Raw genomic sequence first — 24,162 nt, 5'->3', positions numbered from 1 at the left:
ATAAACACAAGTTTAGGTTTCTGCAAAATAATATCATTATCAAATTTAGTATTATGAAAGGACATAACTTTATCTATAATTAACTAAACCCCAGAATATTAAAGTCCATAAAAGTTAAATTTGATTAAAATAAAAAATACACAAAGCTTTAATTCTACATTTACGTAAATGCAAATCTTGTTTAGAAATACATCTGCAGCTGATTTCCCAACATTCATTTTTAAATAAGTTTGGGTTATAGAAGTATTATAAATGTACTGTGCCTGGTAACAAAAGATATTAATATAAGTCATTCTAGAATGATATTGATTTACCTTGTACATACACTATGTATGTCTAAAAGTAATACTTTCTTTTTAAAGACTAGTTGAAAAAATAAAGACTAAAATGGAAATAGGGGCTAACATTTTATAAGTTTGCTACTGGGAACACTCAGTAATCTAAGGAAACTTTCGTTATCCAATCAAAATTTCCAACAGTTTAAAATCAGCGTAAGATACTAAAAAATATTAGCAGCTATTTCTACATCCTAATACAGTTTTGCTTTTATTATTATGTTCTTGGTGATTCTAGACAGGAAACAGGAAAAAAAGATAGCCTCAAATGAAAAAGGAATTTTAATACGTCTGACAAAGCCATGTTTGATACTAAAAACCTTTTTGAAAGGTAAGATATAGAGAAGAAAAGATAAAGGATTTTTCTTACCAAGCAATGCTGGTAGAATACATCTTTACTCAAATAAAGAATACAGGGTTTCTAATAAAAATCAACTTAACACCAGGTACTTAATTTTATACCCCTTTAAAAAGACTTTAAGATTTGTGATACTTAAAAATGAAATATCAGAGTTATTTTCTCATCTTCCAATAGTGGTTCAAGTAGGCCATTCTAAACAAAACCAGCTTCAGTAAGCTTTTAGAAGTTAACAATTCTAAGTGTTAAAACAAGATTAAATTAGTTAGGTGCTCAGGTAAACTTGTCAAACGGTAAATATACAGAAATTTTTCATTTTTTTCACTATATAATATTAGTACTATATTTTGCTATATAATATTAGAGAGAAGAATAAGAACAAAAGTAAAGGAAAAGGACTAATAAAAGATAATGAATCTCATTTAAAATATTATCTTAAAGGGAAATACAAACAAATGATAAATAGTTGCTATATCCCTGTCACACTAAAGCAGCACAATAATATTGGTGTCTAATATTTATTTCACTACGCCAATATTTACGTGCTGCTAGAGCGGAACAAGTATGTCAGTCCATCCAAACATAAATGATCATCTGATGACGAAATTATAGTTTTGAATGAATTTCCTTAAATTTCTAGAGCAGCAAATAATGATTCGCATCTTGACTGTAGTATGTAAACCATGATGTGCTGCTACAGTACTTTAAGGCCTCAAAAATACAGGATTCATCCAACAGGGAAACTCCCCCTAAATTACATTGAAAAAAAGTAACAATAAGAAAGCCTCTGAAGTCTTTAATAAACTTACCTGTAAGATTAAAAATCTATTGTGGTCCAAGTCAATTCCATGGCTTCGAAGAAGATTTCCAACATCCTTGAATGTCTTCTTCTTCCCACTTATGTGATAGACAGAAGTATTATCTCTGTAGGCCGTTCTGGATACATAGAAGCTACTGTCAGGAATGACTTCATAATCATCCCCTTCCTGTTTTGAGGAAAAACAAAATCAGAAAACAATTGGTGGTATTAAGTCACAGGTCAGCTCCAAATTTCACTCTCTTCACGTTGAAACTAACTCTATGGATTAAAAACTTCAATTGCACATGCACATAAACTGGCAATAGTTCTCAGAAATACCTTCTGAGCAAAGAATAGATACTTTCTCAAGTTGTTTGATCCCTTTCCTCATAGATCACAGAAACCAAAAAGCCAAACCAAACAAATTAAAAAAACCAAAAACAGAACAAAACACCCCACCTCCAAACAAGCCTAAAAACATATTTGATTGAGAAAAGAGTTGATGAAGGGGGACAAGAAGCCCACCATATCCAAAACAAACTCACCCAAATTAAACTATGTTGACAGATTAAACTACTAGTCCATTTAAAAAAGCTGCAAGAGACGATTCAAGAAAAAAGGAAGGAAGGTAGTAATGGGGTGATATGCCCTCCACCCCCTCCGGTAAAGAATATGCCTAAAATTAACTGAAGGTAAAAAGAATGGCAAAAAATTGACAACTACATTCCCTCAATTTTTTAAAAAAATCAAATAGATTTTTAAAAAATGAAGTGCAAATCTACCCTTAACATTAAAACTCATTTTCCCTTAAAAGCTATGTCATTTTGAAATTATGGCTTTTAAAATATACACAAATAAAAATCATTAATAAGCAATGGAATCAAATCTGATTTACTGGCAATCTGTTTTCCAACCCAAATTGGACAACAGAGAAGCACTAAGAAACAAAATTAAAATAGATGCCACTGTGTAGATTTAATTAAAGCCTTTTATATTAAAAAATTTAAAAAACAAAACCTAGAAGCCAAGCCACATCCCCATTTCATTACGTAGTTTTCTATATTTTTAGGTTCCAGTCAGTCATTTTTGAACCATGAATTTCCAAAGTTAATTATTAAACAGAAGAGGAAAAAACCCAATACTAACAGAACCGTGTAAATAATCTAAATAGACATTTAACCTATAATTGTCTCCTTTGTAGAAAACACATTAGCTCAACCCTTTCCCCTTTTTTAAAGGGGTAGTTCAAACTAAAGCAAAGCGCTTTCATATCACAGATACACACAACTACTACTAACATTAAGTTTAATGTGAATTGAAATAAGAGATGGTAAAATTGTTACATATTCAAGTTGAGGTAATTTATTTGAAAGCAACAAAAATATAACTTTAAAACAAACCCAAAATTTATAGTAAACGAATGCCTATTTAGTTCTTAGGATACTAAAACTGCTCAATGTTTTATTTCAAAAAGGTAAGCACTACTATGAGCTACTTGTAATTCATTTCCCTGGCTAAAAATTTTAATATTTTAAGTTTAATGGCAGCCACCACCACTCCTCAAAAAGAAAATATGGTCATGGGGGTAATGAAATCAATATCTGTTCTGCTTTAACCATATACTAATATTTGAAGGCCAATTTAAGCCAAAAATAATAAAATGTGCAATGTATTGAAATCTTTTGTGTTCCTTATTTGAAGTTACAAATAGCTAAATAGTCCAAGTCCCCTACCTTATCAATTATCTTTTGAAAATGAACTTCTACAGTACAACTCTGAATGTCCTTGTGTTCATCAGAATTGTGTATTAGTACCGAGAGTTTTTTAGATCTTATTTTTTGTGCTCGATAGCCAAACACAAAAAGCATAGAATCAATAACATTGGATTTGCCACTGCCATTTGGTCCAATAATACAGGAAAAGCGCTGCATAAAAAGAACAGAAAAAAAAAATAAAGTTAAAAAAGTCATACTAATTCTACTGATTTTAATCTGCTTGATTTTTTTACCTGCAGCAAACTACAACTATTCAAAGTTTTTACTGCTAGAAGATAACACAACTTAAGTTGTCACATCATGTTCTCCTCCATCACAAGCTTCAACACATTAAATAAGACTATATTCTAATTCTCACTCAGAGTTTTTACAAAATTCATTCTAATAGAGAAAACACACCCTTCAAACAAAAAACTCACCAATTCTATTTAGCGAGGAAAACTTTACAGCATAAAGAGGTACCAAAGATAACCAGATAAACAAAAGCTAAATCCAGTGGTTAAAAGGATAGGAAACATGCCCTGTGTGTATTGATCAGGATAATTACAATAGTTACACAATTGAAACATCTTATAATAAAGACACATTACCTTATAACAGTTATTTCAAATGGTCAAATACCTTATGAAAAGGGCCCAGAATTTTTTCCCCAGCATAGGATTTGAAGTTCTGGTTTACAATATGAGTTATCATAAGCCGAGGAGCTCCAGCTTCATTGGTCATTGCTGGAGGTGGGGGAGGAGGGATGCTATTTAGAATCTCTTCTAAACTTCTATTATCAATTTCCTCACTTGGAGTCTCTAAATCAGGCAGAGAAAACGGAAGGCAAAGGAAAAAAAAATCTGCATTAGTGCAATTAGTTCGGAGGACTAATGCCTGCTAATCTCTGGAGACATATTCTTTATGAACCTTTATTTTCCACTTAAATATAATACTCTCCTAAACTCACCGGGGATAAGAATCTTTCAGCTTGGTTTTATTTAAAAAAAAAAAAAAAAATTGTTGAAAGAAATGCCACCAGTCACAAAATTCTATAGAAATACACCTCTTAGGAATCAAAACACTACATCATCAAGCAAATCTGGGGAAACCACAACAACCTAATTCCCTGCTCCCGCCTAAACAGGTGGTTAAATGCAGCTCTCTCCGTCTCTTTGAGACGGAGCCTAACTTAGGGTTAGCCTGGAACCCTAACTTCGGACACTCACGAGCTCCAGCGATACTGTCACAGGAGTTGCATAATGTCATCCAACTCCCGGACTCACAAAAGCGATGCGGTTCCGAGTCAATTCTCATCTTCTGTTTAAACGCAACTGAAGACCCCGGAGGTGAGGTGAGTAAGTGTCAAGCAACTTTTCATCGTATTAGCATACAGGCAGGTTGCTTCTGTCGGACACTGGCTGCCCGCGCCGCTTGCCGCGGAAACACAAGGCCACAAACGCACACTTGAAGCCACTGCTCGCCCCCATCCCCTCCAGCACCGCTACAGAGACAGTGCGCGAAGTCCAATCTCTGAAAATCGCCAACTCGCTTTCTTGAGCTGCTCTGGGGGCCCGACACGCGACCTCCAACGCCACCCCGCAGCCCTCCACCCGCTCCCCGCGCGGCTCGCTCCCCCGCGGGCGGCCGGCACTCACCTGCGGCCTCGGCGGCCGGGCTGGCGGCGCGGCCGGGGCCGTCCGGGGACCGCGGCGGCCCTTCCTCTCGGCGCCGGGCGGTAGAGGGCTGGCTGCCTCTGCGGGGCATGGTGGCTGGGCTGGGGGAGGGCGGGAGCCGGTCAGCCGGGCCCGGCCCGACGGGAAAACCCCGTCCTCCGGGCCCTGAGGGCCGTTCTCCAAGCCCGCTCCGGCCAGCCGGCCTCGGGAAGGCAGGCACAAGACCCCAGGTGCCCGGCGGCGGGGGGGATCGCTTAGATCCCAGTGCTAAGGGAGCGGGGGAACCCAGACGTGCCCGGGCCTTCGGTCCTTCTGCTTTCTGTAATGCCCCCCATTCGCCCACGGTACAGGAGTCACAGAATGTTCTCGTGTCCTCCTAACCGAGGTCACGCGCCCGGAGATGCCATTCCCGCCTCGGGCCGGGAGACTCCTCCAATGGCCGCCCGCCGCGGTCGCCCGCTCCCCGCTTCCCAACTGGGCGCGGGTAGCCGGGCTCGGCTCAGTCACCCGGGCGGCGGCGTCGGTCCCTCGGGGCGCGGCACAAGCCGCTGGGTCATCGACTACGAAGGGTCAGCAGGACGGGCTCGGACCCGCGGTCGGGGTGGGGCGACGCCCCTGCCCGGGAGAGCCCGTGTTCCCTGGAAGAGCTCCGCGCGGCCGACGGACCCCCGACGGCGGCGGGAGCGCGGGGGAGGGGTGACAGCCGGAGAGCCCCCGCCGCAGCCCGGACGCGCCGCCCGGCGCCGGCCTCTGCCCGGGGCCCGCCGACGGACGAGAAGGGAGAGTGGGAGAGCCTGGGCAGGAAGGAAGGCCTTTACCTGCGGACAGTCCACTCAGACCGGGGCTGGGACCGGCTGCGCAGCCCCCGGTCTCCTACCGGTGTTTCGGCTCCGGGTCCTTCACTCGAAAATGGCGCCTAAAATACAAACTCGAACGGAAATTCGTTACAAATGCGCGCAGTGCTTTCTGGGAACCACTAATTTGAAAAAAATGCGGCGATTATCACCGCCATCTTCTGGTCGCTCACGCGCAGCCGCGAACTCTTGGCGGGACCCACGCGGCAGGGGATGTTTCTACTAAGAGAAAAGGAAGAGCGAAACAGTGTTTTCCCGATGGCCTACGGCAACACCACTTTTATAACAAATTAAAAAAAGAAAAACAATCTGGCGAGTTCTGAAACACACGAAAAAAAAGAGTGGGGTTCCGCCCACAGCTAGAGGCGGGGCTCAGTCGTCCAATAACGTCCCTGAAGGAGAGGGCGGGCTCGCTGAGGGCGGGGCCTCGGGCCCGCTCGGGTGGCGCGCGGCGGTGAAGTATCGCGGGAAGACGCAGTGAGCGTAGATCTTAGAAGTCACTATGGTGACAGGGAGGTTGCGAGGCTGCTTGGTAACCGGTCCTAGCTCTGCGATAACAAGTGCCACCGCTTTCCTGGACCTTAAGGTAAATCTCTTCCCTTCCAGACGTCGTGCGGAAAGGGTTTGGAAGTTGTGGCCATCACTGGATCCCACCATCCTGCTTAGACGGTGTGTGCGGCGCAGAGCGTCAGTTGTTTTCCGTCTCCCTGGGGGCAGTGGGGCTCTGGACGGAACTTTTGGGATGCCAAGGAGGAAGCCATGAGTGTGGAGGGAGTGGTGGGACAGCAAGGAGGAGAGAGGACCTGAATTGCTGAACGATCGTGTAGTCCACATGTGAAAAGCAAAATAACGATTTTGATTTACTGAGGTTAGGTCATTAGCGTCACTGGTGAAACGGGGTTTTGGGCCTTTAAAATCATTTGACTGAAAAACTCCGTAATGGAAGAAACGATTTGCCAGTGTCATCTGGTTCTCTTTATGAGAAAATTATCGATCGGCAAATATTTCTTAAGTAGCTTTTGTGTATATTACACTGTGCAAGGCATAATCAGGATTATTAAGCAAGTATTCCTGTTCCAGAGATGTTAGTTTTGTTAGTGGGTTTTTAATCTGGAATCTGTGGATCTGGTGGTAGGTGATTGGGCGTCAAAGGAGTTCATAACCCCCCCGGAAACTATATACAAAATTCTGTGTGTTTGTGCATTTTTCTGGGGAGTTAGTTTTCCCAGAACTTTGATCAGATTCTCAAACGTGGTCCTAATGCCCCACAATGTTAACTGGTTGATTTGACTACCTTGAGTAAGTATTTATTCAGCGACTCTTACGTACTTGACAGTGAGAACTGGGACCGTCTTTTTTTCCTTTAACTTTTGTGTACTTAGGGCCTGGCATACTAAAGCACCAATAAATCTGCTTTATGAATGAATTTACGTTGTGATTCTAAGTAAGTATTATGACTTTTGCCCTGAGGAGCGTCAGGCCTGGTCCAGGGATTCTCAAGAAGGGGTGTGAAGGACACTCCTTGCAGGTGTATTAGATGAGGTTGGGAAACTGTGGTTTGAATAGATATTATAATATACCTTTACATTTGAAGTTGAAAAAAGAATTATTATTTTCATAAGACAAACTACAGACAATAAAGCTCAATGAGAGAAATTCTTTGGCATACCAAGAAAATGTAGCAATTCTCTTTGAGAGCTTCTGGAATCTGTTGGATTTTCGAAGTTTGTAAAACACTGCAAAACCTGAGTTGGAGAGATATCAACCATGAAAAAAGCAGGTCTAGACCATGTTGAGTGGTGTATATGGGAGATAGAGCACAATGTAGTAGAAAGATGTAACGGAGAAAAGAATCCCAAATCCTATCATTTTTTAGCTACGTTCTTGAACAACTTAATTTATCAACTCTCTGACAGTATTTACTATAAAACCAGCATATAATACCCACCTCATAGGATTGGTTATGATTGTTCATCTAGCACACATGCTATATGCATTTGATATTGCTGTGTTCATGACATTGACCTTCTTAGGGTATGTGCTAAGGATGAATAATGGGATGTCAAGTTAGAAAAAGGTTAACTAATGAAGGGTCTTGAAAGCCAGGTCAAGGGTGTTAGATATGATATGGAGGAAACACCTATTAGAAAAAATTTGAGCTAAGGAATGACTTGGTAAAAAACAAAAATTAACAGTAGTTATGTGGATTGTGTTAAAGGGGAAAGAGACTGAGATCAGGCATGACTTAGTTAGATTATTACTGTACAGTCCTCCATGTGGACGGTGAGAAGTGCCTACAAATAGAATGGAAAAAATCCAGACACATTTAAGGGGAAAAAAATCTATAGCTTTTGCAGATTTTAATGGTTAAGGGTCTAAACCCTGGGCCAGCTCCATGGTATAGTGGTTAAGTTTGGCAGACTGCACTTCAGTGGCCAGGTTCGTGGGTTCAGACCCCGAGCATGGACGTACACCATTTGTCAGCCATGCTGTGGCAGGACCCATGTACAAAACAGAGGAAGATTGGCAAAGATGTGAGCTCAGGCTAATCTTCCTCAAGGAAAAAAAAAAAAAAACAAGATTCGCAACAGATGTTAGCTCAGGGTGGATCTTCCTCAGCAAAAGAGGAAAAAAATAACTGATAAAGGTTTAGGACATTTCCAGTACACTATGATCTCAATAAATGTTCTTTAAAAAAAAAGAGTCTAAACCCTTAAAGTTAGTCAGATACCGTTCTTTGTTTATAAATCCCTGAATTAGTGATGAGGGGATAGGAAGAAGGATAAGTCACAGATAAATCCTAGTTTACTGCCTTTGATGATTACTGTAAATAATGGTAGATCTTAACGACTGATGAAAAAGAAATATAATTTCAATAGATCAATAAAGTGATCGATGGCTTTAGATTTAGTTGAACCTAACCATGTTCCACTCAGAGCAAATATTTTCAAACAGGCTTAAACTGAGGGCCGGCCTGGTGGTGTAGCGGTTAGGTGCGCGCGTTCTACTTCCGCGGTCCAGGATTCACAGGTTCGGATCCCTGGTGCCCACTGACGCACCACTTGTCAAGCCATGCTGTGGCGGTGTCCCATATAAAGTAGAGGAAGATGGGCACAGATGTTAGCCCAGAGCCATTCTTCCTCAGCAAAAAGAGGAAGATTGGCATCGGATGTTAGCTCAGGGCTGATCTTCCTCACACACACACACAAAAACAGGCTTAAACCAGGTTGTATAATGTAGAAAAGGCATTCATAACAAACAGCTACAGAGTAGACTTAAGTCTAGAGTGAAAGTAGGACGCTGAATAAATGAAGAAGTGATTTGAGAAGAGATCAGGGTCACAAGAAGTACTCGATTGAGGCCTGCTAATGCTTTGGATAAGTCTCATGAAATTAACAGAGTTTAATTATAAAAAGAAGCTGGTCCAATTGGAATGGACTAGGTTACAGTCATTTTGGAAAGTATAACCAAGTTTCATCTTTCTGGTCCAAAATCATCTACTAACAACCGTTATCTATACTGAGTCTGAGAGGAGAACTTTCACATTTTACATTTTAAAAGTAAAATTGTATCCCACAGGAAGAAATAAGAATAAGTTCAAAGAGAAGAATTGGAATTAGAGTTAAAATCCACATTTATAATTCTTTAAGTGCGTGGTTAAGTTTTGTTATTATAGCAATAACATGTGTTTTGTCTGTCTTCTAATGTGGTTATAACATTTCATTGTCTTAAATTAGATTTGTGGGTAAATGTTTAAAAATATTAATCAAGTTTGTAATTGTAAATATTTGGATTAATTAGATATTAACTAATAATTCAAAATGAACAAATAAACATGAATTTATGTAACTAATGTATAAATACTTAGAGAATATTATTCAAGATTAATAAATAGGATATAGACACAGGACAGATAGTAATGAATATTCCTCTTGATAATATAAGCCCCCTAGTACATTAATCTTGCTGAAACTCTCATCCGTCTTAATACAGAAACAGTAGGAAGTGAAGAAGTGGAACAGTTTGGGGAGAAAGACCGTTTTGAAAGATGAGTTTGTTTTTATTCATGTAGGTTGGGATTAGGAAAGATATATCCAGTGGGCGGTAGAGGTGGAGAATAGGATAAGAGAGAATAGGCTCAGTAGAGAAAACAGGATGAGATAGTGTTATAAGAATAGTTGGAATGCTAAAAATAGATTAGGTTTTTAAGGTTGTGAGTAAAGAGAGGATCACCCAGAAAATGTCCATTCTTAGAATCTAGGAAGAAGAAATAATTATAGCAATGTTTCAGGTAGGACTCTCTAGATTATAAGTGACAGAAAACCGAATCCAAATTGTCTTGAGAAAAACATATTGGCTCTCATAACGAAAAAGGCAGATGAGTATAACTGGATTCAGTGTCCAAACAAAGACACCAGGATTCGGATTCTTTCTTTGCTTTCCTTTGCGTTCCTTTGTCGTGGCATTGTTCTCGGGCTCCATGTAGTGGCCTCTGGCACCTCCAGGCTCTCCCTTTGCTGTGGTAAGATATAGTAACTCCAGCCTCAAATCTTCTAAAATTAAGGACTGAGGGTAAGGAGAGTTTTTCTTCCCCATGATTTATTTGAATAAAAGTCCTGGGCCATCTGTGAAACAGTCTTAGTACAAAGGGAATGGAATGCTCTAATTGGCTTAAATCTGGGTCTCATGCTGGCTCCATTCAAGCCACATGGGCTAAGAGTGAGAAAGTGGGTGTTCCAAGGAGAAATTCTTTGTAGCTAGGAAAAGAGTGAATATGTGAAGAGTGACAAAGACATCAATTTTCACTACAAAGATCTAATGATTGTTAGGTTCTTACTATGTTCTAGGCACTCTACTGGATATTTTACGTCCTTGATCTCATTTAATCTTCATAACCAACCTGTGAAGTAGGTATTATTAGCCCCATTTTATATAAGGAAGAAAACAAAGTACCGTATCTGGAAGATTACTAGGTGAGAGTTGCAATAAGAAGGGGGTAAAGTACGGTAGAGACTGCAAAGAGAATGAAAATGGTGATCTTGTGAAAAAAAATATAACCATTGTTAGGTTTATTTATTTATTTATTTTTTTGTGAGGAAGATCAGCCCTGAGCTAACATCTGCCAATCCTCCTCTTTTTGCTGAGGAAGACTGGCCCTGGGCTAACATCCATGCTCATCTTCGTCCACTTTATATGGGACGCTGCCACAGCATGGCTTGACAAGCGGTGAGGCAGTGCGAGCACGGGGTGCGAGCAGGGGATCCGAACCCCCGGCTGCCGCAGTGGAGCACGCGCACTTAACCGCTATGCCACTGGGCTGGCCCCTATTAGGTTTATTTTTAAATGTAGAAATGCTTGAAGAAGAAAACAAAATTGGGCCATAATCTTATCATTCAGATAATCCTGTATTAAATATATAAATGTGTAGATAAATAAAATACTTTGAAAATGGTAAAAACTTTCAACAGTACAGAAACATATAAAATGAGAATTAAAAGCTTCTCTTCTCATCCCAGTGCTCCTACCTTCACAAAAGTCTCCATTAAGTGTCTTGCATTATCTTCCCAGAAAAATGTTTTAGTATCCACTAGCTTAAATATATATCCTCCCCTTTTTTTTTCCACAAAAGGGATTGAGTTATGAAATACTGCAGTATACCTTGCTTTTGTCATTTAATATATTATGGACATCTTTCTATATCAATACATATATCAATACATATAGATTCATCTCATTTTTTAAATAGTTCCACAGCACTCTAGTATTATCAGTTGAGTGTGATTCTTTTATGCTAGGTGATGAATTAAAAGGATGAATTAAAGAGGACTACTTATTTTGAAATTTATGAATCACATGGTTTATTGGCTAGAATTTATTAGGCTACCCTGCAAAAGGATTATAAATATAGCCAATAAGAATAATATTAAAGTATGGTTGGCAAAATCTAGTTATAATCATAGATAGAATTTCAAGGAAATGTACCACAGCATATACGTACGCCTTAGCAAATGCATACAGGAGTTGGAGTGGGGTGGAGATTGGAGGTCTTTAGTAGTTGAACTGTATTGCCATTCGCAAGCCCGTTTCTTTTGCTTGTTATGTCTTTGAATCTGTCCCGGGAAATGGTAAGCTTGCATCTCTCTTTCCTGCCATACAAGAGATCTTAACTCTAGTCTGCAAGTGGTTCTGTGATGGGACCAATCTGAGTAAAAGATCTGTCTCTCTCTCCCTCCTTTCTCTACCTTGAAAGAAACACAGGAGTCTGATCAGAGCTATCAATTTAGAAGACTGTTGATAAAAATTGCACTCATAAAAATAGGGCCTTGGGTAGTCATAAGCAAACCATTAATTTCAACTATTAATATCAATACCCAAGGGTTAACCAGTATGCAAATGGTATACTGAACTTGGTATAAATGTGCTTATGATAGCTTTTGCACAATTTCTTATCTATCCTTCACATTCTTATTCACTACTGAGGCTTTTCTGCTGCTTCTTATCTATAGGTACATTCTTGTTGACAAGTCATAACTTCCCTGTTTCCTGCCTAAATTTTTCTCATTTTGTTAGTGCCTCTACCATTTAGTTTTGTTTCTTAAATCTAATTCTTTTCTTTTTTTTGGAAACTATCTTTACCATTTTTAAGTATACAGTCAGTGGCATTAAGTACATTCATATTATTGTGCTGCTGTCACCTCCATTGATCCACAGAACCGTTTTCACCTTGCAGAACTGAAATTCTATCCCCATTAAGTGATAACTCCCCGTTCTCCCCTTCCCCCAGCCCCTGGCAACCACTGTTCTCCTTTCTGTCTCTATGAATTTACTACTCTAGGTGCTTCATATAAGTGGAATCATATAGTATCTGTCCTTTTGTGACTGGCTTATTTCAATTAGCATAATGTTGAATCTAATTCTTAACATTAATTCTTAATTTTATTTTCTTGGTTCTAACTCTGTTCCACATTATAAACACTATATCCACAACATGAGAGTATAATCTATGATGAACATTTAAATTTCTAGTTTTTGATAGTAGTATACAGAGTTCTGTAATAAACCAGCTTGTATAGTTTGTATATATATTTTGGTGTACATTTATATGTATATAATAAATTCCTGTGACTAAGAATTCTTCCTAGGTTAGATTCCTTATATGATACCTCCTCTGAGTAAGCCACTCAAAATATGGCACAGATGTGTCATGTTGGCAGAGCCTAGGTTATTTGCCTGTGACCTAGCTATAAGGAGGACTGGAGAGGAGATAATTTGTTTTTTTTGTGTGTGAGGAAGATCAGCCCTGAGCTAACATCCATGCTAATCCTCCTCTTTTTGCTGAGGAAGACCTGCTCTGAGCTAACATCTATTGCCAATCCTCCTCCTTTTTTTTCCCCAAAGCTCCAGTAGATAGTTGTGTGTCATAGTTGCACATCCTTCTAGTTGCTGTATGTGGGACGCCGCCTCAGCATGGCCGGAGAAGCGGTGTGCGTCGGTGCGCGCCCTGGACCGATCCCAGGCCGCCAGTAGCGGAGCGCACGCACTTAACTGCTAAGCCACGGGGCCGGCCCATAATTTTCATTTCTTTAATTATAATTGAGGCTGGGTATTGTTTCAGGTTTTTGACTGCCAACTGACCATCTGTATTTATGGTTCTGTGAACTGTCAATCTATGTTTACAAATAGAAGACCCCTTGATCAAATGACTTCATAGGGGACTGTGCTATCTTAGTTATCCTCTATTTCTACAGTATTGCCAATCTATCCCTGTCTGCTGCTTCCTTCTCCTTTGCCTCCAAACACGCTGAGGTCTACCCCGGTTATAAGGCCTTCATAGTTACTATTCTATTTCTTCCTTGAACCTCTACCCTTATATACCTTTATATATACACTTATATGCCTTTAACTTCTACACTTATGAGCTATACCTGCTGACTCCATTTTTTCTTCATTCATTCACTGGACGAATATTTACCGAGCACTTACTGTATGCACGGGTGGTTCTAGTGCAGGGGATATAGGAGTGAACAAAATAGACAAAAATTCCCACACTTATTGAGCTTATGTTTTAGAAAGGGGCAACAGTAAGTAAAATGCACAGTATGACAGGTGGCTTTAAATAGGGTCTACAGGGAAGGGTTTACTGAGAAGGTGGCTTTTGGGTAAAGATACAAAGGAGAGGAGAGGAGTAAGCCATGTAGCTATCTGGGGACAGGGATTCCAGGCAGGGAGTACAAGTACAAAGGCCCTGAGGAAGGAGCATGCTTAGTATGTTAGAAGAAAAACAGAGAGGCTAATGTGGCTGGAGCAGTTTGAGTAAAAACAGAGAGGAAACAAGAGATGAGGTCAGAGAAGTAATAGATGTATTAGGGCTCTCAAGAGAAAGAAGAGTTGGGTCAGCCTGGTGGCGTAGTGGTTAAGTTCGCGCGTTCTGCTTCGGAGGCCCGGGGTTCACAGGTTGGGATCCCAGGTGCGGACCGACGTACCACTTGTCAAGCCATGCTGTGGTGACGTCCCATATAAAGTAGAGGAAGATGGGCACAGATGTTAGCCCAGGGCCAGTCTTCCTCAGCCAAAAGAGGAGGATTGGCAACAGATGTTAACTCAGGGCTAATCTTCCTCACCAAAAAAAAAAAAAAAGAGAGAGAGAGAAAGAAGAGTTGATGTTGTAGTTTTGAGTCCAAAGACTGGAAACTCAGGCAAAATTTCTGTGTTGAAATCTGGAGGCAGAATTCCTCCTTCTTTGGGAAACCTTAGTCTTTACTCTGAAGACCTTCAACTGATTGGATGAGGCCCATCCACATCATGCCGGGTAATCTGCTTTACTTGAAGTCAACTGACTGTAAATGTTAATAACCTCTAAAAAATACATTTACAGCAACATTTAGACCAGTGTTTGCCCAAATAACTGGGCACCATTGTATAACCAAGTTGACACATAAAATTAATCATCACAATAGGAGTCCAGATCAATAAAGGCTTTGAACATTATTGTAAGAACTTTGTTATAGCTCTGAGAGAGATAGGAAGCCACTGCAGAGTTCTGAGTGGACAAGTGCCATGATCTGTTTTAAAACAGTCACTTTGGCTGCTGTGGTGAGCATAGATTGTGAGGGGGTAGGAGGCCAAGTAGGATGCTATTGTAATTCAGGTTAACAGATTATGGCACCTTGGACTGGGGTCATAGCAGTGGGGGTGGGGAAAATCAGATATTTTTTTTTTTCGTGAGGAAGATCAGCCCTGAGCTAATATCCGATGCCAATCCTCCTGTTTTTTGTTTTTTTTGTTTTTTTTTTGCTGAGGAAGACTGGCCCTGGGCTAACATCCATGCCCATCTTCCTCTACTTTATATGGGATGCCGCCACAGCTTGGCTTGACAAGTGGTACGTTAGTGTGCGCCCGGGATCTGAACCTGTGAACCCTGGGCCGCCAAAGCAGAGCATGTGCACTTAACCGCTGCGCCACCAGGCTGCCCCCGAAAATCAGATATTTTGAAGATAGAGCGTACAGGTTTTGTTTTTTCCAAATTGGATTTGGGATGTGAGAGAAGAGTCAGCGATTATTCCAAGGTTTTTGGCCTCTGTAGTTAGAAGAATTGGAATAGCTGTTTACTGAGATGGGTAAGGCTGGGGGAGGAGCAACAGTGGAGGAAAGATCAGGGGTTTGATTTGGATCTTAAGTCTGAGATGTGTGTTAGACATTCAGATAGTTGTCAAATAATCAGATATAAAAGTCTGAGGTTCAATAGAGAGGTCTGAACTGGAAATATGAAATTGAGAGTTGTCACTATGTAGTCAGTATATTTAAATTTAGATTAAGCCATGAAACTGGGTGAGTTCACTGTGGCAGTGAGTATACATATAGAAAAGGTACAAGGACTGAGCCCACAGTTTGAGGTTGGGGAAATTAGGAGAAAAACTTGGGGATATTTATTCCCTCTATAACTCTGCAATTCCTTTCCTTCCCTAACCTGCCTATTGAAGTAAATCCTAACACCTTAGCTGGATTGAAAGGGAATCCCACAGTTCCATGTGCTCCTAGCAACACTGCCCCTTTTACCTTACAAAACTCTGCATCAACACTACAAACTACCTAAGAGACCAGTTCCAGGAAGAAGGCTACAATTTAAATTGATTATCCACCTTGCCTTAAGAGACCATTGGGACTATTCCATCATACCTTACATCCTTGTTTACCTTAGTCTCTACATTCAAGATTCTTAATTCCTCGCGTTAGTTTATTGTTAGGTTTAGCTGTTGATAACAGTAACTTAGGATAAAATTTATTCTCTATCATTTAAAAGTCTGAACGGGTGGTATAGGACTGATAAGACTCCCTATAAGGTAAAGAATCTTGCTTTCTGTCTTGTTGCTGTGTTATACATGACATTGATGGCATGGCATGGAGAGCGTTCCTCTTATTTTCCAAGTTTTTATTTGCCGATTATGCTGTGATGTATATAACTTTTATAAGAGGTAATAAAATGGCTTCCTTAAGTAACTCATTTGCTTTCCATATTGCCGCTGTGGGTAACCATTACTGTTGGGCAGTGTTATCTACCCCCAACAGAATGTATATCCCAGATTGGGCCACTAGGTTGATGATGTTTTAATATCCCCATGTGGGTTTCAGAACTGTTAATGCCCTATGTGGCCACACCTAGTTTTGAGGGCAGCTTGGAAACGTAGTCTTTATTCTAGGTAGCCAAGTGTGCAGCAAAAATTCAGATTCTTCTACCACAGAAGCAGGGATGAATGAATATTGGAGGACAGCCAGCTGTTTCTACCATTTCCCACCATCTACCCCAAACTCTTAGCTCTTCCCCATCTAAATCGTACCAGTCTACCTTTTGAAACTCACAGTGTGTCATTGGCCAAATCTGTGTGCTCAGCCTTTACTCCGAATGATCTGTTTACCTTCGTGGTCAACTTGAATCTAGTTGTTTCCTAAGGAATCTGCTTTCCCCATGGCCCTCTCAGGTGGAGGCTATTTTCCTCCCAGACTCCTGTGTGTCAAAGGGCCTTGCTTCTTTCTCATTAGTATATCTGGACAATTGATTCTCTTTCCCCTTTCTCTCTAAAATCCCCTAGTCCCTTTGAAATAAATCTACCGTGCCGTTTTGCAGTCATCTGCAGATCTCTTTGCTGTTTTTCTTCATTCAATGAATATTTTAGCATCTGGCTAACTATCTCCGCCACTATTCTTGCCGTAATTCTCAGTGATTTAATATCCACAAATCAATCCATTCCATTCCTTGACCTCTCAGTTCCTTAACCTTGGCCACCCACTTCCACAGTGTTAACTTACCTCATCATTACCAATATCTACACTCTTTCGCCAAATCTATTTTAAACATCCCAATGTCTGTATGTCTCCACTTGTTTTCTCTAGTTTACTTCCTTTAGACTCTTAATGCTGACAATTCTTCAAACTTCGATAGGAACTCTAGGCCATTGAAGCTACCACCTTTTCATGTTCTGCTGAGTTGATAAGTCTCAACTTATCCCATGGCTTTGAATATGATCTTTGTGCTGACAACCTTCAAACTGATATCTCATTGATATCTCTAGCTCCAACCTCTCTCTTCACTCCAGCCTTATATATCCAATATCTCCTTGAGTTCTCCATTCAAATGTCTAATAGTCACCTTAAGCTTAACATATCCAAAACATAATTTTTTATATTATTCCTTCCAACCTGGTCCTCCCTCAGTCTTCCTCATCTCAGTAAATGGGAACTCCATTCTACCTGTTGAAACTTAGAGTCATTTTTGACTCCTCTTTCTCTTAAACACAATTGGTCAACAAATCCTGTGGACTCTTTCAAAATATATTCATAGTATGACCACTTCATATCATTTATCATATCATATCACTACTGCCTTCCTCATCCAAGCTGCTTTCATTCACTTCCCCAAATTGGCTATGCTCTAATACTACTTTTTCCTTGTTCCTCTATTGATGATCATATAATGCACATATCCTTCATGCAGATGATCTCAGCTAAATAGGATGTATGGGGAAGATCTTTCTGAGCAAGGGAGAATCTTCCCAGTGTTAGGATGCCGTCCTTCCTCTTTCTCTGATTCCTCAGCACCGTGTTTCTGAATGGTTGCAGATTCCTTTCTCATAAAAACCATAGTGCCTTTACTATTGATATGGGATTATGATTTCTTTTGGTGAGGAATGTTTCCTAATTATTATGGGTTTTAGCAATTTGAGATATTTTGATGTAGGATACATCCATTCCTTTGCCAAAGATCTTTTAAGTTTCTGATTGTAATTGTATATTCAGATTTTATACATTTTTTCATGTCTATTGTGTTGTCATTTCCAGAAGGAATACCTTATCTGCCTTTATTCTTTTAAAATCCTCATAAGCTGGGTGAATTTGAATTATTATGAAAAAGCAGCATTTTGTAAATGTTTTTACTCTTTTTCCCCCTTCTAATTGGAGGAGGTCTGATAGGAAGGAGGAAGGAGTTTTGAGAAAGGTGCTGAAATTCCTAAGGACCAAGAAGTGAGCCTTGGAAGTGTGCCTAGGAGAGAGTGTCTTCTTGCTCTGGCTGCTGTACATAGTTCATACTTCTGAAGTTGAACAGGACTCTCCCTAAGTGAACAGAAGAGAGAGAAGGTTTCTCACCCAGGTTGCATACTGGCTGACCATAAAACTTCAGATTTTTTTCCGTGGTCTTAACAGTTTTTACCACCCCAGTCTAACACATTTATGAGTAGAATAAGTGAAAAAGGTGCTTTAAACTACAGCTGTGTCTAAACGTCTTCCTGCATTTGAGGAATGAGAAATTATCTAAGGGAGGTCTACTGAATTCCTTTCTATACTCAGCACCTCCTTTGATGTAGTTAGCAGTAATTTTCTACTTGGCGAAGAGGATTCTTTTTCCTTTAATTACACTTTCATTTCATTTATTTTTTTCTTTTTAGGTTAGTGATATTACTCGGAAAGAATCCTGTAACTATAAATTGGACTCAGACAATTTAGCATTTTTTTGATTTGTATCTTCTGATGACGTGGTTATTTTGGGGGAGTGTTACTTTTCTTTTTCCAAATTTTTATTTGGCAATTACATCGTGATGTTTATATAACCTTTATAAGGTATTTATTACCTCTTCCTTAAGTAACTCACTTATTTTTCACATTGCCTCTATGGCAACCATAACTGTTGGGCAGTGTATCTACCTCCAATAGAATATAAACCTCAGACTGGACCACTAGGTTGATGATATCATAATGTTCCCATGTGGATTCCAGAATTAAGGCCCTTAAAAATGTATTTTAGCCCTCTATCAGACCTTGGAGATTTATTCTAATGTATATCCATTCAACAGGACCAACACTGATCTGCCATTGAGGGGTTCCTGGTTTATAGAATCTTTTGATTTGGCCTCCTTACAGCCTTTGGAAATTATTTACCTGACTAGATTTAGTGGTGTTCTGCCCTTGTAAGACTGTTTCAAGCAGGTGTTAGAGGACCTCTGGAGTCCAACCCAAGGCTTCCTAGCACCCCTTGGCGGGATTAGCACACTGACTAGTATTCCATGTATTTGATGCCGGCAGGATTAAAGGTGTTTTAGTGTCCTTGGAGTGCTAAGATGTTTTGTTTGCTTTTATCTTTTTGTGTACATGTGTTTGTTTTTAATGCAGATTTTACGTTTTTCTCCTATCTTTTATATTTACAGTGATTACAATCAAGTGGCATTTTAAAATTTTGCTGGAAAGTGGAGACATGAGACTGAAGATCTCTCTTTTAAAAGAACCAAAGCATATCCTTTTAATACTTATAAACCTTACTGTGATCATCTTACTATAGTATTGTTAAAAGTTTTACGTTGTATTCTAGTTGAACAATGGACTTTTTTTATTTCTTTAATGATAGTTTAGCTAAATTGTTTTTGAAATATTTGAGATCGTATGCTACAGATAATTCTTCAAAGCAAACTATTTGCTCTAAATCTTACTTTCAAATTCTTATCGACATTTTTCTTACTCTACTTAAGTTCTGTACTTAAGTACATAAAAAACAGTTTATGTTTAGTCTAGTAGGATCGTAAAGAGAAGCTTTTTTTTTTAAACCAAATAATTTATTTGCTACTGTGAACTAGTATGTTTTCATTGTGTTCTGCTCTCTATTGCTTCATACTGATGATAAAGTGGAGGACAAGCTGGGGAAATCTGAGCAATCAGGCCTTTATTATTTCACTTGGGAAGGTGGTAATTATAAATATTTTCTCAAATGCATGACCCTATATTTTGTCAGCAAGAATTCCCAGTTATGCATCAGGAAGATATGATAGGCCCCTCTGTCTTCATTCTTAGTTATTTAGACCAGTGCTTCTAAAAGTATCACCTGTGAACTGTATTGCAGGACTGTGACAGGCTAAGTACAGAAATTGAAAGTAAGAGGTAAGAAATTTTTGTAGCAATTTGACTTTGTCACAACATCCAAAGATCATTTTTCTAGTAATTTATTTTTATCCTACAAAATGTTGATCTGCAACAGATTTGAAATAAAGAAAAATATGTCCTTTATCAGAGATAGAAAAGCACTAATTTAGACTTTTGATCAAACTTTTTGAATTTATATTATCTTGTCTGCTTATTTTACCTTTTCAGTGAAGATATAATTCCTTTTATTTCTCCTTAAATCATGTTTACTCTGTTTTCAAAGTGTGCCCTCAGGAGTTCATACCATATACAATCTTAAAGATTCTGACTATGTCCATTGTCTGCTTTTACCTTTTCAAGCTGAAGAATAACAGTCTTTTTTTTTAGACTTTCTTAATCTGGCACTCCTCTCATTTCTACCATAATTTTAGTTGACCTATTAGTTTGAAGATATGTTATGAACACCTGATGTGTACTTACAGCAATTTATGTAAAGATAAGCTTAATATTTTTTGTTTGGGATTTGTGTGTGTGTGTGTGTGTATTTTCGCTTTTTCTGAAGGTTTAACCTAACATTGTTTAGGCTACAGCAATTATAACGGAAATATTTTTTCAGTAATGGTTTAGTGATGTCCAGGTCCTTTTGTTTAGATTACATTTTGCGTTCTAAGGATTCCAGTGCCACTTTATTATCTATTTGTGCAGACTCTTAAGATGTTCCTATAATTTGTTTTTTACCTTTTTGGTTATTTGCTTAATTTATCATATTTTGAAGTATTAAAAAAATCTTAGAACATCCCAGAATAATTATGGCACATTATCTCTTTCTTTTTCCTTGGAGTTTATTGATTGCTCAGATAAGCAAATAAAAAGTGTTGATGAGAATAGGAGGAAGTAAAAAGATTATACGATAACAAGAGAACAAACAACCCAGTCAGGAATGATTTGATAATATAGATATCCAGAATAAGCAAGAGAAAGTGTCCTTTGTAAGTGACAAACTGAAATACCTTCTCTAGATACACAGTTCTGCTAGGGTAAGCAGCCTGTTCTGATGGGAAGTGAGGGCTACTTGAGCACTTCAGTTTACAGAAATCCTCCTGATAAATCAGAGACCAAAAAATGGGTTAAAGTAAGAATTATAGGGTTCATATCTTATCCAGCACTATGTACCTTGTAGGTGCAGTAAATTGTAATTGAATTATTCCTGAATTTAGTGTCAAAAAGTTTGGTAAGACTTTAGTTGCGGCAGTTAAGCTGTAGGTTTTTTCTAGGTAAATTGTTCTTATAATGTATGGCTTACGGGGGTATTTTACTGTTAGATTTCAGTCTTTTTTAACACTTGTTTTTTTAAAACTTATCAAAATAATACATGCTTATTCTAATAACTTAAATGGCACAGATATATGTAAATTAAAAAAGTAGTTCTCTTCTCCCCAACAGTTTAGTGTAGATTCTTTCATACCTTTTGATGTGTTAGATGTCTTTGTGTATCTTTTGGCCTTGTTTATGGAGTATTTTGTAAGACAATTTAAAAATTTTCATGTAGTCAAATCTTTCTTTTTTTCTCTTTTGGCATCTGGATTTCTTGCTTTCCATTCTTCCCACAATTGTTTTGATAGATGCTTATTTTCCTTAATGTGGAAAAAATGTGAAAGTCATAAAATGAAAAATACATTTAGAAGCTTGAAACATTTGACCCTATTTTATACTCTTCTTATAATCTGCATGTGCAAATTATTTTATTTATCAAGACTTAAGACTTTTGTGTGTTTTATGTCTCCTTAACGTGGTGACACATCAAGAATTAGTAAGCTGTGTGGGCTGGACTACTGCTGAAGAACTGTATTCATGTAGTGATGATCACCAGATAGTGAAGTGGAACTTGTTAACCAGGGAAACAAGTCAAATAGTAAAGCTTCCTGATGATATCTACCCGATAGATCTTCACTGGTTTCCAAAAAGTGTAGGCATAAAGAAACAAACTCAAGCAGAAAGCTTTGTTCTCACAAGCTCTGATGGTAAGTTTTTAATAAATGTTATGTGCTCATTTTGCTATTTAAAAGACATATATATTAGTATAGTAGTCCAGCAGTTAAGATTTGGCACTTGCACCATGTGGCCCGGGTTCATTTCCCAATTAGGGAATTGCACCACCCGTCTGTCGGGTGTCACACTGCGGCGGTGCAGAAAGACCAGTCAGGGTTCTGCTCTACTGTACACAGGGCGCTAGGAGTTGGAATCGACTTGAAGGCACTAACAACAACAACAACATATTAGTATGACTGATGCTTTGAGATGTTTTACAGAACCGATGTTTGTGGATCTGCATACCTTCATACATACATTTTATCCATTTTCTATGTAGTCAGTTGGTTTATGTATAGGCTATAAAAGTATTGTCATGGAAGAAAGTGAATTAAACTGGTGTATACTGGGATTGAATCTGACCCTTTTGCTTTACTTTTTCTGTACTCTCAAATTTAACTTTACAACATAACCACATTAAAATAATATGGACACAACCCACATTCATTTAGTAAGCTATCTATTAAATATAGTCTTTATTTGCTAGTACATGTTAATTCCCACTTACTGAGTTGGAGATTTATTTAATTTGATTATATTTTTATTATTGATGAATAAAAAGCAGGATTTTTCTACTTTTTAAGGGAATATTTTTATTTTCTTAGACATAACTTGAACTGTTTTCATCTGTATTACACTTTACCTACTATGTCAATTAAGAGTGCATTCATCAGGGGCTGGCCTGGTGGTGTAGTGGTTAAATTTGCACTACAGTGTGGTTAAATCTGGTTAAATTTAACCGTGGTTAGTGGTATCTGCTTTGGCGGCCTGGGATTCACAGGTTCAGATCACGGGTGCGGACCTACACACTGCTCATCGAGCTACTCTGTGGCGGCGTCCCATGTACAAAAAAAAAAAAGAGGAAGATTGGGGGGCTGGCCTGGTGGCGTGGTGGTTAAGTTCGCGCATTCTGCTTTGTTGGCCCGGGGTTTGCAGGTTCGGATCCTGGGCGCGGACCTACGCACCGCTTATCAAGCCGTGCTGTGGCAAGCGTGCCACATATAAAGTAGAGGAGGATGGGCATGGATGTTAGCCCAGGGCTGCTCTTCCTCAGAGGAGGATTTGCAACAGATGTTAGTTGAGGGCTAATCTTCCTCACAAAAAAACAAAAAAAAAGAGAAAGATTGGTGACAGATGTTAGCTCAGGGCCAGTCTTCCTCACCAAAAAACAAACAAACAAAAATGTACATTCATCAAAAGTAACAGAAACTTTCTTGGCTAACCTGTGCACAGACAGAGTTGATGGTTCCTCTTGCTCCAGGGGTCAGTGATCACACACAGCTGCGTCAGACCCATTCTCACCACCTCTTGGATAGGCCCTCCCCACGAGGCGAGCATGATGTCAGCCAGCAGCCCAAGGCTCATCCTATGAGAAAAGAAACGTTAGCAGAGACAGACAGTGCTTATTCCTTGGTATCTCTTGCAGGCAAGTTGCAGAGAGGGTCCTGGACAAGCTTGGTTCACGTGCCCATCACTGAGTGAATCCCTGTGGTCAAGGGAACTGGACACTAATTGACTGAGCATGGCAGGCCTCAGGCTACCGTGGAAAGAGAAAGAGAAGAGGACTTTTGTGATCAGAACAGGGAAGAGATGTTATGGCAAACTGTCACATCAGATTGCACTTCTTTTACAGACAGAACTTATGCTAGTTTTTTTTAACCTTATTTTTCTGAATCTCGATTAAATGTGATGTTGTGTGAAAGTACTTGGAACAGTGCCTGGTGCTTAGAAGACTGACTCTGAACCACAGCTAGAATTTAGTTTACCTCAGATGATAAAATGAAGGGTTGGCTTCTTTTTTGGTTTTTGTTTGATTTATTCATTTTGTTTGAACTGAATTATTTTTTTTTTCAGTTATTTTATTAAGGTTGTAATGGTTTATAACATTGTGTAATTTC

The 24,162-nt window shown here is 39.2% G+C and overlaps 2 protein-coding genes across 7 annotated transcripts in view; one reads left to right on the top strand and one right to left on the bottom strand.

Moving 5' to 3' along the window:
* The window catches only part of SMC4 (structural maintenance of chromosomes 4), a 35,487-nt gene extending 29,566 nt beyond the window's left edge, over positions 1-5,921 (bottom strand). Inside the window, exons 1-5 of one of the 3 annotated variants that reach the window (XM_058556461.1) lie at positions 5,741-5,921; positions 4,905-5,023; positions 3,889-4,067; positions 3,226-3,417; positions 1,503-1,679 (exon numbers count right to left, since the gene is read on the bottom strand). In XM_058556461.1, coding sequence (XP_058412444.1) covers positions 1,503-1,679; positions 3,226-3,417; positions 3,889-4,067; positions 4,905-5,013 — 657 coding nt within the window. In that variant the 5' untranslated portion in view covers positions 5,014-5,023; positions 5,741-5,921. The remainder of the gene's footprint in view (positions 1-1,502; positions 1,680-3,225; positions 3,418-3,888; positions 4,068-4,904; positions 5,024-5,740) is intronic. The other 2 variants (XM_058556462.1, XM_058556460.1) reach the window with 2 other exon arrangements.
* Positions 5,922-6,013: 92 nt separating this feature from the next.
* IFT80 (intraflagellar transport 80) overlaps positions 6,014-24,162 on the top strand; it is a 144,121-nt gene continuing 125,972 nt past the window's right edge. Inside the window, exon 1 of one of the 4 annotated variants that reach the window (XM_058556463.1) lies at positions 6,014-6,362. In XM_058556463.1, coding sequence (XP_058412446.1) covers positions 6,279-6,362 — 84 coding nt within the window. In that variant the 5' untranslated portion in view covers positions 6,014-6,278. Of the gene's footprint in view, positions 6,363-21,951; positions 22,198-24,162 lie in introns of those variants that run through there. The other 3 variants (XM_058556466.1, XM_058556467.1, XM_058556465.1) reach the window with 3 other exon arrangements.

Source organism: Diceros bicornis, chromosome 15, assembly GCF_020826845.1.
Source record: "Diceros bicornis minor isolate mBicDic1 chromosome 15, mDicBic1.mat.cur, whole genome shotgun sequence".
Lineage (NCBI taxonomy): Eukaryota > Metazoa > Chordata > Mammalia > Perissodactyla > Rhinocerotidae > Diceros > Diceros bicornis.
The sequence above is the reverse complement of the archived record's forward strand: the minus strand, read 5'-3'. Positions and strand labels throughout refer to the sequence as shown.